Source organism: Toxotes jaculatrix, chromosome 1, assembly GCF_017976425.1.
Source record: "Toxotes jaculatrix isolate fToxJac2 chromosome 1, fToxJac2.pri, whole genome shotgun sequence".
NCBI classification, from domain to species: Eukaryota; Metazoa; Chordata; class Actinopteri; family Toxotidae; genus Toxotes; species Toxotes jaculatrix.
This window is the reverse complement of record NC_054394.1, coordinates 29,025,277-29,043,173: the sequence shown is the minus strand read 5'-3', so window position 1 is coordinate 29,043,173 and position 17,897 is coordinate 29,025,277. Positions and strand designations below refer to the sequence as shown.

Here is a 17,897-nt window from a genome sequence, read left to right as displayed (position 1 = left end):
GATTCGGTGCAAACAGAAATTAATTCTAATTCTATGCACATTAGCAATCAGAAACAACACCTTGTGCCCTCAGAGCTGGTGATGGCAATTTGTCTTTATTTTCTGACATTTTGTAGACTAAACAATAAGATATTCAGAATTATAATGGTTAAATGAATTGATAATGAAGAGCTGCAGTCTTTCTAAGGATTTTGGTTTGTACAATACTGCAGCTCTTCAGTAGGTTGGAGATGTACGGGGGCTGGAGCGAAGTCAAAAGATTCTTCATCCTGAGTCTTATTGTTGTGGATTTGACAGTTATTTCTATTAGTTTATGCTAGAATGAGTCTCTGCTAAACATCTTGCTGCTCCTGCCCATTACGTCATGCAACACAAGCCTCCACCCTGTCCTTTTAACAACAAAATAAATCCTCTGGGACCTCCATCCCTTCATGTACATGATTTTCCACTTTGTGTTTGTACAAGCTGGGCTGCTGTCCCCAAAACTTGAAGTGGAGCTTTTGGAAATCTGTAGCTTGCACTAAAGGAAAGCCCCATGATTTATTACAGTACAGTTTGCTGAAATATCTGCAGTTGAAGCTGTTACAGGCCCAAAATCTATCATCAGTAATTAATGAGTAAAAAGTCAAATCGAGACTCAATAATGAAATGTTTGTTTCATGACTTTAAAACTGCTCAGGTTGAACCAAGACTGAAGGATGACATTCAAACCATTACAGACAGGAAGTTATTTCCGTATCGCTTCCTCTGCTGTTTTCCGCTCTGATCACCACCGTGAGTTGTTCATTAGTGACCTGAAAGCGAATGTTGCACTAATGAATTCAGATTGCTCAGGGAGGAGTCAGTTTTGAGGCTGCTTGACCTCAGCGTTTCATCCTAGACACGGCTAATCATAGTTTCCTAATTCGACAAAGACTCGTCTGGTCTCCTGGCCGGCTGCAGACATGTTCTCATCTTATCTGACAATATTCAGTCTCCGTCTGTAATCATGTTTCTTGTGCTCATTGATTAATGTGGTTTGCCTCAAAGCTCATCAGCTCAGCTCAGCTTATTCACGGGCGTAACATCTCTGTTCGCTGTCACACTAATAAATTATCCCAATCAGTTTCATGTTTGTACTAAATAAATGTCTGTCCCCAAATGCATGTTATTGTCATCAGTCTGGCAAAGCTGCGCTCCCATTTTTTATTCCTTAACATTATTTAAATCTTAGTTCAACACTCTCACAACGGTCTTCTTAACTCCGTCTGTAAGCGCTGGGGGTGGACGGTAGAGAAACACCTTGAAAAGGTCACCAGTCAAAGGAGATTTTTAATGTATGAACATGCAAACTCAGGACAAAATTAACTGATCCATCTTGCTGTGGGGTGACATTAGTGTGTGGGTAATATTAATTAACAAGTCAAGTTAGGAGGAAACAGTAAACTTAAAAGATCCAGGAGAGCAACCGATTATACTAATTATTAGGTATTATTAGGTGTGGAAGAACTGTTTTTAGAAGAGAGAAAAAAAATCTCCTGGCCATTGGCACTGATCGACAGTAACTGAAAGTAAATGACATATTTCCAGAGCCATTTTAAATTGGGACCTTGGGATTCATCATTAAACAACAATGAGAGTTCTAGTTCATAATGTCACTAGAGTAGCTCAGAGTTCAGATTCTTTAATTTTATGCAAAAAGTATCTTAGTTGCTCGTGAAATATTTAGAGATGTTTTATTTTGTTAAAATTGACATTTGAGCGTGGACGTGTTTCATCTCCCAAATGCACAGATCACACTGAGGGTTGCTGTCGTTCCAGTTTTGCTGTTGTAAACGCTTGTGAGACCATTCCGTACGTCTGGGGGTCACAATACACCTCGGCTTTGTTTTTTGTTTTTTTTCATTCTTCTGCAAATAAATTCTGACTAACAGTCAGAGTCACTGACATCCAGACCAGAAACTGCTGTTCTGTCTGCCTGCGCCTCTGTGGGAAAAACGTTATGACTCCTCTGTCCAGATGAAAAATGAATTTTCTGTTTTGCTTCAGCAGCATTTTAGGAGCATTTCATTGAACAGCTCAGACATCGAGAAATAATTATCCATACTGAAATACAAAATATTGTTGCATTCAGATGTGTGGAGATGGCTGCTGTGTGTGCCCTAATGCAGAGTCGATGACTCTTACAGTGCTCTACCTCCTCCACCTATCACTTTCAAACGCATTTCATTGGAACATATTCGGTTACTGCAGGTTATTTCTCTCCCACACACACACACACACACACACACACACACATTTCTGTGTTATTACCTGCAGTAGTCCCACTGTGGAGCTTAGACAAGGTCAGATGCTTACATAACTGTAGTATGTAATTGCAATCTTCAAATTTTCCTAATTGAATTAGTGGCAGACACCCAGTACATATGCCCTTGTCACAGACTCAGAGTCAGCTCTTTGTTTTGGACGTGAATACCTAATCGCAGTAATGACATTGGCCGTGCCTGTCACATACAGCCACACCACGCTGTCCCCTGCTCGCAGAAGGTCATTTCATGTGCAGACTGGCTGGCTTCCCTGGGGGCCTTTGCTGCTCTCAGCACTGTTCAGATGGTGCTGCCAGCTCCTTCGCCTCTCCTGTGCTGCTTCTTATTCGGCACCCAGTTTAGCCGGGGCATGTGTAATCTTTAGATGTGATATAAAAGCCAACCTTCAAGCAGGGTTGAGTTGAAAGAAACTGGTTTCTCCTCGTTGGCTCCTTCTTTCGGTATACAGCACAGCAATGGGCTCCAAACAAAAGCAACCCGCTGCCCAAGAACTACTTAACCCCCTTTTTGCTTTTTCTGCTCTCTGCCTGCTAGCTCTTTGTGCCTCTGTGGACTGTATACAGGAATTAGTTTTTCTCCAAGACTAACAGTCTAAAGCCCCACTAGCACCCACAGCACAAAAATACTCAACAGATTGAACAACGTAGTGAAAATGTTGCTGAACTCAGGGCGTTGATAGCAAAACAGCTGAAATATACATTTTGTCCTGAGGGCAGTGCCAGTGGAAAAGTCACGGGGTCATTCAAATCAAACCACTCACCACCTCGGGCACTTTTAATGCACTCGGCAAACTTTGTAACCTGTGAATTGGATATTGAGGGTGTAAACTGATATTTTGGCCTGACAATGGCACTAGCCTCACTGAGGAAGGCTCATAAAACATTCGAAATGGAAAAGGTTCATCTTCTGTGGAGCATTTAAATCTATAGATTGGCTATTTTTTTTTTTTAGTAAATGTTGGACAGACTGATTAATGTCACCATGCATTAAACTTATTGCTAACCTGACAAAAATGGTTGGGTAGAAAATCCTCTTAAAACAAAGTTACTCATTTTCTCCTGAGCTTTTAACTGCATGTAAGTCTTTACTTGTGGATGGAGTTCTTCACTTGTCTTGAGGATACAGGGGGTGTTATTAAAATAGCCAGACTTTCTCGTCTTTTGTCTTGGTGTCTTAGTCATTCAGTATTTTGTCTATCTCTGACCTAAAGTAGAATTTGGTAATTATTGGTGGAGACAGTTCTGGACAAGAGGGAAGACAAGGAGGAATATTAGACCAAAACTCTGTGAAGCCAGTGAAAGAGAATAAGGGAGAGCTCAGTTTAGTTCTGTTAATTTGGCTCCGTATTTTCAGCAAAAATGACAACCAGGAGATTGTTCTGCACATTACTATGTGTGCATGTGAGAGAGGAACACCTTTAGTTTTTCAGTATTTCCTTCATTTTGTTTCCTTTACTGTTTTATGCAACAATATATATTATTTTACGGTTGTCAAAGACTAAGCCTCTGGGTTTTTTTTTCCTCCTTTCTGGTGCGTCTGATGCTACAGCTCCTTTTCTATTTAGGTGATTATGTTAAGGGCACTTTATTTTGTGTGTTTGCTGTTGTATTCTCTCTGCTGAAGGTTCTTTGTTTGGGAGAGTGTGGGTGTTACAGCAACACGCTTTATACATTCATCAGTGACAAGCTTTACTTATGGATAAGCTGAATAACTGAATAACAATTGCACCTCATTTACAAATGTTTGCAGTTTAGTGTCTAGTTAGAGGCTCAGAGAGGCTTTGTGTTAGTCATACCTCACTTTACACAGGTAACTTCCGACAGGATGTTTTAATTTCTGTATTATTTAAGGTCAAAGATTTGCAGATACAGATTTATTGATACAGCTCCATGAGCTGCGCGGAGGTTTCTGAATCACAGCATTGATGGTTGCAGAAAGTCTTCATTTAGATTGTCGCCTGCAGTGAGGCAGCTGTCTAATACAGCCTGGGAATAAAAGGCAAGTATTTTGAAATTTTAAAACCTGCTGAATATTTCCTTTGCTCTGGTTTTCCTCAGAGTCACTACGGGGTATGTATGATGACGTTTGTACTATATTGACAACCCTAGAAACAATGTTTTGAGTGACGCAGAGGGCGTATGGTACCTTACAGTTCACTCACAGATGTTATAAGGTTGTTATTAACCACGCGAGTAGCATGGGATGGCAGTGTTGATCACCTGCTATTAGATGACCTGCCATGAAATTCTGTTCATATATTCATAGTTTCATGTAGAGGATGTACTCCTCTTCTTGATTACAGTGTGTTGAAACATTCCTTACTATATCTGGGCAAAGCAACGATGGTATGATTAAGTTATGGTTAAATCTAAGCAACTAAAATTTGGTTCAGATGAAGAGAGATTGTTAGAAAGCTAGAGTTTTATTCATTCATTCATTTCACACAGCACTCTTATTTTGTATTGTGAAGTGTGATAAACAATTTTTTTTTTTTTTTTTTTTGCCTTTCTTCGTATTTCCATGAAATGCAGTGCAGTTCTACAGACTGAAGATTTTTCTTCAAAGTAAAAATAGCTGTATAGTTATTCTTACTTTGGAGAAAAATCTTCAGTTTAAGATGAAGAAGCAAGTGAAATCTGAACCCTTTGGGCCAAACAGTAACAAGATGCTAAATTTGATCCAAATCAGACGTGATTTTTCCTTTGGCAATTTGAAATGTAATGCCTAATTAGACCAATTAGCACCAGAAAATGGTGCCAGGTTGCATCATCCCTCCAAGGTTTCTCTCTGCATCGTGTGTTTAGAGTTATTAGCGTTGGTTAAGGGTGTCTGCGACCAATCAGACTGCTTGTTTGAAAAACTACCTGTTGTATCATGACTAATGGAGGCCAGTGGATGCTTGGTTCAGCCACAGTTAGAAGAGCAGATGCTTGAACAGCATGAGGACATGATAATGAAGAGGCGTTTACGTGGCCTGAATTAACCACATGCTTGGCTAACAACATCGTCTGATCTGCATTATTTGTCTCATCTGGCCTATAAATCATCCACGGACGTAAATGTTTAAGATGTAGTTAAGGTGTAAACGGGCTGCTGTCGCGGCTCAATGAGGGGGTATCATTGGTTTCCTTAGAAATCCAATAATACCCTCTTTTTTTCTTGTTTTTTTTTGTAAACCCTCTCATCACCAAACTCACCACTACCAAGCCCATTTTCACAAATCACACTGCAGCTGTCTGAGTTTCACTTATACTGTGACGACGTGCTTTAAAAATCTCTTTAAAACACTTCGGCTCTCCCCGCTGCCTCTTTGATCCTCCTTCTCTCTCTTTTTCTGTCTCATGATGGCTGTGTTGAATGATGTCCTAATTAAGTCTTCAAAACAGCTGACTATCGGTGTTGATTTCTGCTGCAACGCTCAGTCTGATAAAATGTTGTGAAATGGGCACTAACTGGGAACAGACCATGTTTTCTGAATACAAACTGTGTGAAAATGAAGTTCCAGATTATGTGGAAAATTAGACTGATTTTTTTTTTTACTTGTTAAATGAAGCTTGAATTTGAGGGGCTGCTGAAATGATTATTTACCCACTTAATTTATCCACCCAAAATAATTGACTACAGTTTTAAAAATCAATGAATTGTTTAAGTCAAGCAAATTACCAAACATCCTCTGGTTCTAGATTCTCCCGCCTTAGGGCTTTTCTCTGTTTTGTGTCAGTGAATATCTGTGTCGAGACTCATTGCAATGAGCAGTTTTCACCTTTTTCACCATTTAAATGCTTGAGATGTCAATTGATAATGAAAATAATCATTAGTTGCACTCAATCACATCATGTGAACTACAACAGCAGTTTGTTAATGATTAAAGTTAAGGTTGAGATTAGGTTTAAGAAAAACTGTTTGAGGTTATGTGAAGGGTAAGGTTTTAGTTACGGTTAAATACAGCCTACCGTGACATTTCAATGTCAGACTCTGTTTCTAGCTGTTTTCCATTGAATCTGTTAATTGTGAGGAATTTTGTGTGTTTTTATTTTTTTGTCCTTGTTGCACTTTTTTTTCCCCCACCATTGTTCTTTTTCCCCACCATTGTTAATGTGCGGATCTATGTCAGGAAGTAGACTGATGGCTCACACTCAGCTAATGAAGGAGGGGAGACATCAGGAGCTCTCCACCTTAAAGATCTCATAACGATATGACTCGTACAGCTTTTGTGACCAGCAGGCAGAAAATGACATTCTGCTTTGCTCATTAAAGAGACCAGTGAGCTGGAAGGTATGTTCCTTTTTTTTTCTTAACTGCTAAGCAGCTCATCAGCCTGGCCAAAACTATCATTAGGACAAGAACAAGGCTGTTAGACTGGAATGGAACATTAGATTAATGATAGAGTTGTTAATACTGTTTCTTTCTGTCCATTGTTCTTGCCAGGTCTTTTGTCAGTCTCTACCTACCTTTTCTTTTTTTTTTTGGGGGGGGGGGGGGGGCGGGGGGGGGGGTGTGTAGCACACAGTTCTTTGCTAATATATCTCAGTGTTTTAGTGTATGACATAAGATTAGTGGTGGTGGTATGCATGGGCAGATTTAAGTCATAGTTAAGCCATGCATGAAGAACTAAAAATGTTACTCCAAATGAGCAGTTCAGGTGTAACGTTTTAATTTCCTCTGAAGGGCAGTGCCAGCTCTGCTCAGCAGAGCAGCAAGCATTCATTACTTCATTACGTGATCATTGACGCCCCAGCTAAGAGGAGGCTGCTGCGCAAAGAATGATAATGAGTTGAGATCAGGTTAATAATACCACATGATGCTTTCTGTAACCTTGAAACCTTTTCCCTGCTTCTTGGCAAGCGTTGGGCTCGAGATACAGTTGGTATCTTTGACCATAAAGCTCCTTTTGTTTGACTGGGTGGTTGTGTTGTCTCAGCTGCACACGACACAGAGCGCAGTGAAAGCTCTAAGGAAATTATATGTGGCCCTTGGGTCTCTAATCAATTGGACAACTCCAGCAGAATAGCCCACATTTAGATCAATGGGTGGCCGCAGTTCCAGTGCAGCAGCTCATACAGGCCTCTCCAAGTAATTACCTCCTGCCCTATAGGCAGCCTAATGAAGGACAATTTTTAAATGACAATGAATGGTGGTGGTAAAGTCTTAATTTTTCCTAATTGATTTTCTGTAATGTGCTCCTCATGTGAGTTAGGCTGCACAGACAAACCTCTACCATCGGACTGGGATTTGCAATCCATGCATCAAGCCTGATGTTCCACCGATGCAGCTGTTGACTCCCATTATTTTCCATCAAGTAGCACTTATCACCTGAAATTTATTTAAGGCATGAACTGGTAGGCTGTGAGTAAATCTGATGCTAATCAGCTTGGACTTTCTTCTTGGACTTGGACTCTTGGACTCTGTTGCACCTTTACCTTCATACAACCCCTGGAGAGCAAATTCTCCATCACTGCAGCAAGTTCAGAAGGCTAAACCACCAGAATCAAGATCAGTGAACACCCAGTTATCAACATTACATAGCAAACTCAGTAATATTTTAAATAGTGAAGAGAAAACTCACATTCACTGACTTCTAACAGGAAACTGGCATTCCAATGAATCAGTTATAGATTAAAGAAAACGCTGACATGGTCCTGAAACCACCTAAGTAACTGACGTAGTTCTTTACTACATTCAGCCAAGTCTGCAATGACAGATAATATATTGTTAAGGTATTGTTGAGGGTGGGCAATTAAATGCAATTGGCTTCGCTTTACAAAAGACTCACTACTCACTAAACACTGCCAGCGGATGTAAATCTTGTACAGCAGGATAGGGATATTTGGATAAAGGATGACAGGCGACAAATATGGTTGGATTCAAACTGGGGACATGGTGGTGTAGTATGTTTATGTACTGTCACTGTCAGACTTGGTCGTCTGAGACAGTTGCCTAAAGTTGCAGTTGCGTGCCTGGGTCACGATCTGTGAGACAAACACCGTGTCAGGTTTCTGTCACCGTTAGCCCTCCCCAAGACTCCATCATCCTGCTGCTCATGTATTTGATTTTGTTTTAAGGAGCAGACTTGAAGCTGTTTGTTCTCCCTAGTGGTCTTCTTATGTCTGCGGTTCACCGTTGTCTCGTTGTCTTGTGTCAGGTGTGATGGAGTGTGTCATTACTGTAGCCTCCCTGCACCAAGCTCAGCAGGGTCCAACCCACCTCCTGCGGGCAGACGCCCCAGCTCAGGCCCCTGTTGGCAGTGAGTAGGAGGACGACAGGAGGAGCTCCCTGCACCAAGGAGACCCAGGGGACATATACACACACACACCACACACATACATACACAAGCGTACTTACACATCTTACCAGCCTCTCCATCTCCTGTTTTTTTTTTTCTCCCCCAGAATGTATCTGCAGCTACAGTAGTCATGTCTTATCAGAAAAGGACAGGAGCCTCTATCAACAGATAAGGTCATTGTTGAGGTGAAGTAATTACAGTTATCTGAGACAGAGAGGAAGCAGGCGTACAGTTCCTTTGGGAATTGGGTGACAAAGCCAGATTAGACTATCTTCATCTACATACTGTAGGTAAAACCAGTCTTATCCCCTGTGTGAAGCTGGGGGTTAGAGGAATTTGGGTCATTTTATCCATTAAATATGATACATCTGCCATCTTATTAGGCTATGCTCTAGTTTCACTACAATAGTTTCCTTGCCGTTTTCAGAGGTACTATACTGCTCTTCCTTTCGGTTAGTTTTGCTGCTTTTGGGATCTTTTGCATCATGGGTTTCCAAAATGTTAGATAAAAAAACACATGTTGTTAAAAAAATCCCATCTTGCCAATATTTCATCCATTTGGGATTCTAGGTCTTTCATTTCTACCGCAAGACAACTCAGACTGGATTTAACATTGAATGGGAGTATTGACTCAAATCGCAGGCCTGCCATCTCGGAGCATAATGCCAACGTCTTTCAACCACCGTGGGTGGCAGAGCTCCAGTTTGAGTGGTGCTGGTACAGTTTGATTCATCCGCAGTGCTTAAGAAGCATGAGAGAGACTGACAGATGCCCTTTTAGAAGTAGATGCTGCAGAGCCGCAACGACAGCTGCCTGAATATACAGTAGTGCTTCCACTAAAGTCGAGAAAAGACCAAAGTAAGAAAGAACACCAGCACAGCACGCTTCCACTTCCACAGCACAGTTTTAAGGAGCAGATCACTAAGGAGTTGAGCAGCAATTAACAATTAGCAATTATGTTATTATTTAAACTGACTAATCTCTCAAATAATTACTAGAATATGGAAAGAAAACCTGAAAGAATCCTACACACTATCACTTGCACTTACTTTATTGGCGACATTGTGGTGCTCAGATCTTCATCAGACAAAGACATTTGAAAATGAGGCTTTCTTCAAACTCAAACTATGGACTTATTAGAAATAAAAGAGTAATTATGGTATATATGTGGTCAATGAGCTCTTGTATGTAAAAGCAAACATGATGCTCAGCTCGTTTTTGCTGTAAAATATCGGGGAACTGCTTCTTCTGTTCGACAGTCAGTCTAAACTCTAAAGGTGTTCAGCTCACTATCCCACAAGACAAAGAAAAGCAGTAAATCCTCCCATTTGAAAACCAGGTAAAGTTACAGGCCATTTTTGCTTGAAAAATGACTCATATAATGAATCAGTTATCCAAATATCGGCAGATTAATTTTCTGTCTTTGAAAAATGCATCAATCAGCTAATTGTTTCACCTCTACTGAGGAGCTTTGCTGCAGCTTCAGCTTGGTTATGGTAAATAATAGGGAAAAAAAATACTGTTAGCGAGACTCTGCATAGATATTGAACTCGCAGCGTTTCATTGAAAATCTTATTTATCAGCTCATGTCAGAAACAGATATGGCTGTGAGATGCTTATTCTCAGCACAATGTCTAAGACCCAGTTTCCACAAAAACACCAGCAGCTCTGTTTGCATTGCCCCATTTGAGTGAATCTTCCACCTGTTTCCACCTCTCTCTCTCTCTCTCTCTTTTGAATTTCAAGGTCAAGATAATACAAAACTACCATACAAATAAAGCCTTTAGCCCTAGGCACTTTAAAGGGATTTTTCTAAAGACTTACAAAAAGAACATTAAAGAAAGGCTTACACATTTTGCATATATAAGTCCAACTTGGAAAATTTAACTAAGAAAGTCTATATTTCTAAACTGCACTCTTTTTTTTGCCTCTGCTGTTAACAAGGTGTTACCAAGAGATGTGATTACACACAGACATTCCCATGTGATGCAAGGCTCATTTACCATCTCTCAGGATTTGTTTAGTCTCACCTCTAACACTGAAGATGAAAGCGGAGAGTCGGGTTTTTGACTTTTAAATGAATTAAACCTTTTCTGCTAAACCGATACAGAACCAGTCCCTTGCTGCGTGCAGTGTGAATGATTCAGGTCTGTCACAGTCATTTTAACTGCAGGTAAGAACTCCAATTAGAAGAATAACAACAGAATGTACAGCGTGTTAGCGAAAGGAAAGCGCTGATCAGTAGCTTTCTCTTTATGTCAGAGTAGAGATTCAAATGTAAATGAGCTGGGTTTCACATCCAATCTGAGCAAATGGACTGTAACTGAGAATCATCCCAATTATTATGAGCACATTAGAATTAGTAGGGCATAATTTGTATTCACAAAAGGAAAGGTTGTCTCATGGTAATTTGTGTACATTTTGTTCACAGTGCGTCTTCACATTATTTCTGTCCACATTTTGTATCCAGTGTAGAGTGCTGTGTGTGTGTTGGATCGTGTGCTGTGCCTGCACTCTGGAGTGGCATTTGCTGTGAGCATCTATTGAAACAAAAGTCATGTCAAGTGATGTGTATGCTTACAGCTTGTTATCATATGAAGCGTCTCAGTGGACTTTAGAGTTCCTGACGTAGAATGAACTCTTCGAAAAAAAAAAAAAAAAAAAAAAAAACTTTCCCCAAAACACTGGAGCATAAGGGAGCTTCAGAAAAAGCTGTGTTCTTGTGGGGTTGCTGGTGTGGTTTTTAGCATGGAGTCTATTAAATCGTTTTGTTTTTTTTTCCCCCCAACTTTTTTGTACAAAGTAGTAAAATACAAAGTACAGCAGATTCAGGTGGTCACTTAGTCTCATAGCAAATATATTTTCAGTCTGGTCAAATTCGAGGTTTGTCCTTGAATATCAGTTTTTTGGGGTTTAGTTCTCAGACAGTTTTAAATAGTTTTAGCTCTTTGTGTTTTAGTTCTTAAATATAATAATTCAGTTCTTAGATATAAAAAAAATTGTTGAACAGATAAATATAAATCAATTTGAGAATTGATTTTAGAGTTTTCAGATATCATAGGCATAAACTTCACTGGATTCAGATTCGATAAAGGGCCATCAAACACCAACCCCAGTTACACGGCATTTTACGGCGTGTGGGACAATCTTTTTAGCTTCCTGCCCAAAATACCACAGTAACCAGTAATCTCCTTTTCCTACCCGCCTTCAGTGACGTGACATATCCCAGCTTGCTTTTGGCAGAGGATTAATGGAGAGCTTTGAGAATTTAGTCCCACAGTGAGGCAAGTGATTCAAAAAGGACTTTGACTCCTGATTTCTGACTTTATATCTCTGGCAGAGGAAAGACACAAACATGACAGAAAATGTCTCAAGCTCAACTAGTGGAAAATTGGAAGTGGTCTGGAGTTTAGTACGGCTGATAGATATTGGCAGGGCAAATAATGAAGGCTGTGATTGAGATTGTTCTTTTGAAGGCGAGCCATGAAGGCTGCCAAAGACCTAAATATTGTGTTTCTCTTCTGAAGATGAAAGCTGTTAGTTTTGGAATTTTCGGACATGTAATCCTTAAGTTAGATGGACGTGGCTTTTGATAGTGTTTGTGGCTTTGCTTAGTGTTTATTTAGTCTTTTTATTTGCTCTTATCAGTGGTTTAAAGTCAAACTTGGGAAACAGCCAGCCAATATAGCCGCAATCCTGCCTTCCCGAGATTAAATGTAGTTTATTCAATTCAGTCGGTAAATCGGTGGAAACGAGGCGGCCTGGCAGCTTATTGAAGTGGACTGTCAACAAAATATGTGTTATGTAGTAAGATGTGGATTTATACAGTCCCTGCCATATAGTGCTTCCATAGCTGTAGTTGGCCACAATGCAGCACTTTCCACATCTCAGGGTTTTCTCTTTGCTTTAGCTTTGCCATTCACATGAATGATGACCGAGTTGCTCCACACCTGCCTGAGTTTCTCGTCTGTATCGAGATGTGGGTCTCTCTCTTTCTCACTCACGTCCACATACACACAGACACTGATAAAGGTTAAGAGGAGAAGTGTAAAAGTGGAGCAGTGCTGCCCTATTTTACTGGTTATAGATGAAGTGATGGGTCTGGTTCATCTGGCTCTAATGTTTCATGTATTCCCTGAAAGCCACTCCGCATCCAACAAGCTTTTATTGATTAGCATTTCCTTTCTAGCGTGCCATAGATACAAAGGGATTTGGCAGAGTTATAATGCTGAAAATGTATATCCAGGTTTATTTGGTGACACCTATGATTACTGGTGGTGACAGGTCCCAGAATTCTTGGGGCAGAAAACTCCTCGAGCAGCTGTTTTGTCAGAAATGCAACAGAAGAGCATCTGGTGTTACTAAAGGACTTCAGTCAATGATTGGTCTTTTTCCCTCACACCAAGAGAAACCTCAGCCCGATTTAATTGTTGGTAACTCTGGATTACATGCTGCATCGTTTCCTGTGAATCCCTCATGTATACGTAGGCTGAATGCAATATGGGAATGACAGACTTAAACGAGGTAATTACCGAATGTAAATACATTAATTGGCTATTGGTAAAAAACTAACCAAATACAGTTACAGTATCTGACTTATGACTACGACTCAAAGGGTCCGTTCACCCAAACTACTAAAAGGACTTATCTTATCCCCTGATCTTTCTTATTTATAACTATTTATCAATTAACACTATGGTTAGATTATTTTTTTAATGAATGTACAACACGACATATCCATTGCATTTATTTATATTCCCCTCTATTCTCTTGTTTGTAAGCTATAGCTATTACTAATTTGATTCCTGCACCATGGTGACAGAGGAGCACACACGCATCACACCATACATTATCTTGACTGGTGTATGTCCTCTATAATTAGCTGTTGATGGCTGCAACCTGTGGTGTCAGACCGTGCAAATATGCCCGTGAGCACATCACTGTACTAACTGGCGTCACCGTCACAGCCACTGTACAGCGCTCCCTCTGTGAAACTCCCACTCTTCACTACTGAGCCGCTGACACGAGGGGAAGGCGAGGGAAGCAAAGGCAGGGAGGTTGGGGTAAACAAAATAGTGGATGATCACATGACCTCTACATTCTCCCCCGCAGTGACAGCTCGCCCAGCAGGTGGGAAATCGGAAAGGTACAGCATAAACAGCATTGAGGCACTGCAGCACTTACATATCAGGGTGAACAAGCACCAAATGTGTACAGAGAATAACATATGCATTTTTATTTTATGAAAAAATGCCATTTAAAATCACAGAGTAAAGAATTAAAAGAGCATTCTTTAGAAGATGTGTGGATATAAATAAATTACCTATAATAAGTAAGGTGTCGCACCATTTTTCTCCTTTGTAAATATATACTGACACATAAAAGAAGTGTGTGTGTATGTATATCTTCACAGTGAAGACTCATTTTCTTGTTTACTGATGTTAAATTAATATTCATAGTGTTTAAATGTGACAAATGCTTGACTACTTGAAATCACAAAGCACAGCCCAGAACTTAATATACATCATTATCTTAGGCTCTTATGGCTAATATGTGCTTCTTTATTATTACACATTGCTGCAGAAAAAGAGTAAAATTGGCATCCCAGTGGAGCCCACTTTCTTTTGTCTGGTGTGAAATGTTAATTGAATATTGACAGCCATTATAGTAATCATTTGCTGTATTCTGAGAAAAATACTGCTGTGTTATTTCCTTTCAAATGTCTTACCTCCCCTTTGTGTGGGCCAAGCGGCTTGTTTGTGCAGCCTATGGTTTTATATGGCAAATATATATAGCAAATCAAGACCAAGAGCTGACAGGAACCTTTGAAAGCTTCAGAGCTGCAGGGATTAGCAGCACTAGTGATCTTTTGACATTACAGCAAGTCATTTCACTCAATGTTAACAGCAAAAATATGCTTAATGGAGCTTTAAGTATAAGCCAAAAGCATAAAATGACCACGATTTATGCACAGGGTATTGGCACAGCCATATATCAAGACCAATCACCTACCCAGCTGCTGGCCTTTCTGCCTCACAAATCTCACTTCCTGTCCTGTACTCTGTTTTGGAAATAACCCCCACCACTAATAAGAGCAAGTTTTATTTTGCATGATGGCTTCTCCTCTTCACTTTGAATAGTGACTTTTTTTTTTTTTTTTTTTTTAACTTTTTTGAAGTAAAGCCTACCATATTGTTGAAGTCACTGTTGCACTTTCTCTGTCGCTGAGATCAAAACATGCTAAATTACTGTAATGCCCTTCCAATGAAAGGATACCAAGACAGAAATCAGCTTGCCACTCTGAGTGTGTGTCTCTGCATGGGCGTATGTGAGCAGCAAAATCTGACAAATTGTTCTCTGACATCCTCACCGAGGCCCATCGGAGCTCGGTGGCATTGTTATGCCCACCTCAGTGCTGGAAAAAATTATGCTGAATGATGCAGAGGATGTTTGCCTTGATAATGCCAAAGCCTGTTTGTGTCTATGTCAGGAGTCGGACAGTTAATCCAGCCTACATCCCAGGTCCGGATATCAATACTGTGTTAGAGAGCTGTGGGGTGAGACTGGCTGTCATGCTTGAGGAGAGCATCCTCTGCTCTACACTCTCTGCTTCCCATGAAGGGAGAGAGAGAGGCTGTGAGGGAGAGGACTTGCACACAGTCTGTTGGATTTACTCTGGTATTCAGCTGTATTGGATCAGTGTTCCTGCCAGACCAGGACAAAAAGAGAAACATGTTTGTGTGTGTCGTTATCATAACCAAACATTCTCTTCTGATTTGTTGTTGGCAGGATTTATGAGCGGGTGATAGACCCTCCTCAGATGGAGCTCACCCCAGGGAGTGGAGTGTGGCTGGGCCAGCACAGCCACAAGCATGGACTGTTCAAGGTAAGTGTCCACAGAGGATGTACACACACACGCACACATTTCCTTCACGTACCTGAACGTGCTTCACATTCAAGATCGCCTGGGATAATTGGCCAGATTTGCAGTAGGCTGTGTGGGGAAGAAAGCCGAGTGGAGGATACAACAAAGAAATACTGAGGGCTCACCGAGGAACTGCAAAAGCTCAGCGTGTGCTTTGAAACGCTTATTCCCAAGCCCATTACAATGTTGTCGATTTTTAATCACTGCTCATTTTGTCAGGCTCCTGCATGCGCTCCCAGCAGGGAGGGGGCACAGCGGGGTATCACCAAGACATGCACACGCTCTTGATATTCCCACCTCTCCTACCCACCTGCCATGCACTCAATGGGCCTTTTATTTTTTCTATGTAACGTATTGATTAGCCACCAGACCCTACTGTGGCGTAAATTATTTCTCCTCCCAGTACTTTGACACTATCGCTGCTGCGCATCAGCCCACCCGTCCTCCTCCCTCTACCGCCTCCTTCTTCAACCCCTCTCGCATGAAGGCTTCAAGGAGCTCCGTCTCCTGAAAGAAAGCTTGGGTCTTAATAGACGCAGCTCCATCATCCAGTTCCCTACCCGCAGTTGGCTCAGTGCTCAGAGTCTGTCTACCCTTCATGTGCAGGGAGCGCTCAAAAGTGTTTGTCAGCAGCAGAGACAGATGGTATGGAAGAGCATGGGTTTGTGTGAAGTGGCAGAGGGAATGAGGAGGTTCTCCCTTTGGGTTTACCCTGGGATGAGTTTGCATGTCGGCTGACACCTTAACACCTGGAATCAAGGACCTGTTGCTCACTGTATCAGAGGGGCCATTTAGTGCTACACCTTTTTTTTTTAAACAGTAACCTAATTATATCCCTCAACTCATGCATATGTATGAGCCAGAAATTTTATTACTTACTTGTCGTACAAATTTAGTAGCTGTGCTTTTTAGATAAGTCTCGCTACAGAGAGAGAATAAAAGGTACAGTGGCTGAAAAGCACCACACTGGCAGACACAAGAAAGAGGTTGGGATAAACTTTGTGATTATAGCAGGGCCGCAGAGAATACCTCTTTGGTATTTGTAAATGAGAACACCTCAAACTTTGTCCTGGTCACAGCTTAACCACTGTTTTAAATTACAATGCACACTGGTGTTTAGCACTGTATTACCAGCTAAATCTGTTGGTACTTGCTAACAAGTTCTCCAGTCTTAATGACCATATACAGTATGCAGCAAAATTGAGTAGTCATGGTCAATAAAGTGTAAAGTAATTACAAATCCTGTCAATTTAATACAGTTTTATTTTTAGTTTTTAGTCAAAGCCCAAGAAGAATGGTTCCAGTCAGGTCCGAGTGTCTTGCTAAAGTTAGCCTACTAGCTGTCTAACTAGCTACATGTTAGGTTTAGCCTGATGTCTATTTGCATGTTAAAATTCAGCTGTTTCAAGTTTAAGAAAAAAAGGGAAGCTTTGACACAAACTCTAAAATCCTGCTGTTGTCTTTTATTTTTGCCCATCTTTAAATTAGCTTGTACAGAGACTGAAATCAGGGGGATATAGCTTGTCTGCCTCTCTCCATAGTTCAAAAAGACCCTGACCAGCAACTCTAAAACTAACTGACCTCTTGTATCTAATTTGTTTAATCTGTACACAAACAACAAATTGTAGTTTTACAGGGACGTATGAGCTGTGTATTGTGCAGGGGCCTTAAGAGACTCATACACAAACAGAGAAACAGAGATGGACTGAGACAGACAGAGACAAAACATATTGTTTAACTTCTTTGCAATTCCCTTCATACTTTCTCACTTGCTCCTTTCTTTAACCTGCTAAATACGAGGGGGATAAACAAAGCCTACTTACGTCGCCTCATGTCAAAAGCAGAGAAAGGCGAAGGGCTTTTTGGGAAACCAAAAGAAAAGAATAAAGAGGCAAAAAGCAAAGGAAAGGGAAAAATAGCCAAGAGCTGTAGAAGTAACACTGCAGATGGAGATAGGAGGTGAAGTAAAGCAGCAGCTATAATCTTTCCAATTCAGGACTCAGGAGTGGGATAATGATAAGACGAGCTAACTAGGCCTTTAAATAAAACATATTGAGCCCTCGCAGTGGCTTTAGACGCTCCACGTCCTCACGCCGCCTCCTCTTGGGGGCCTCTCCATCTGAAGGAGCAACTGTAATAAATTATATTTATCTAGAATCCATTGTGCCAAGGATGCTGACTCCTCAGGGACACTACAGGCTCGTTTGGAACTGGTGCTTTTCTGAAACGCCGAGCGTTTCATGCTCTACGGGACAGTAATGAATCTAACACCGACAATGATGGAAAGCTTGAATACGTTACATAAGGCAGCATGATGGAGGAAAAGTCAAACTTGGACGTGAGCGATTCAGAGCTTAGGTCTCCCACTCAATCTGTCTTTTAC

General features: G+C 40.9%; 1 protein-coding gene across 1 annotated transcript in view; it reads left to right on the top strand.

Annotated features, from left to right (window-relative positions):
- Positions 1-17,897, top strand: part of LOC121180893 (protein kinase C-binding protein NELL1-like) — a 209,276-nt gene that overhangs the window by 47,648 nt on the left and 143,731 nt on the right. The window contains exon 5 of the mRNA XM_041036577.1: positions 15,379-15,475. Within this exon, the coding sequence (XP_040892511.1) occupies positions 15,379-15,475 (97 nt within the window). The remainder of the gene's footprint in view (positions 1-15,378; positions 15,476-17,897) is intronic.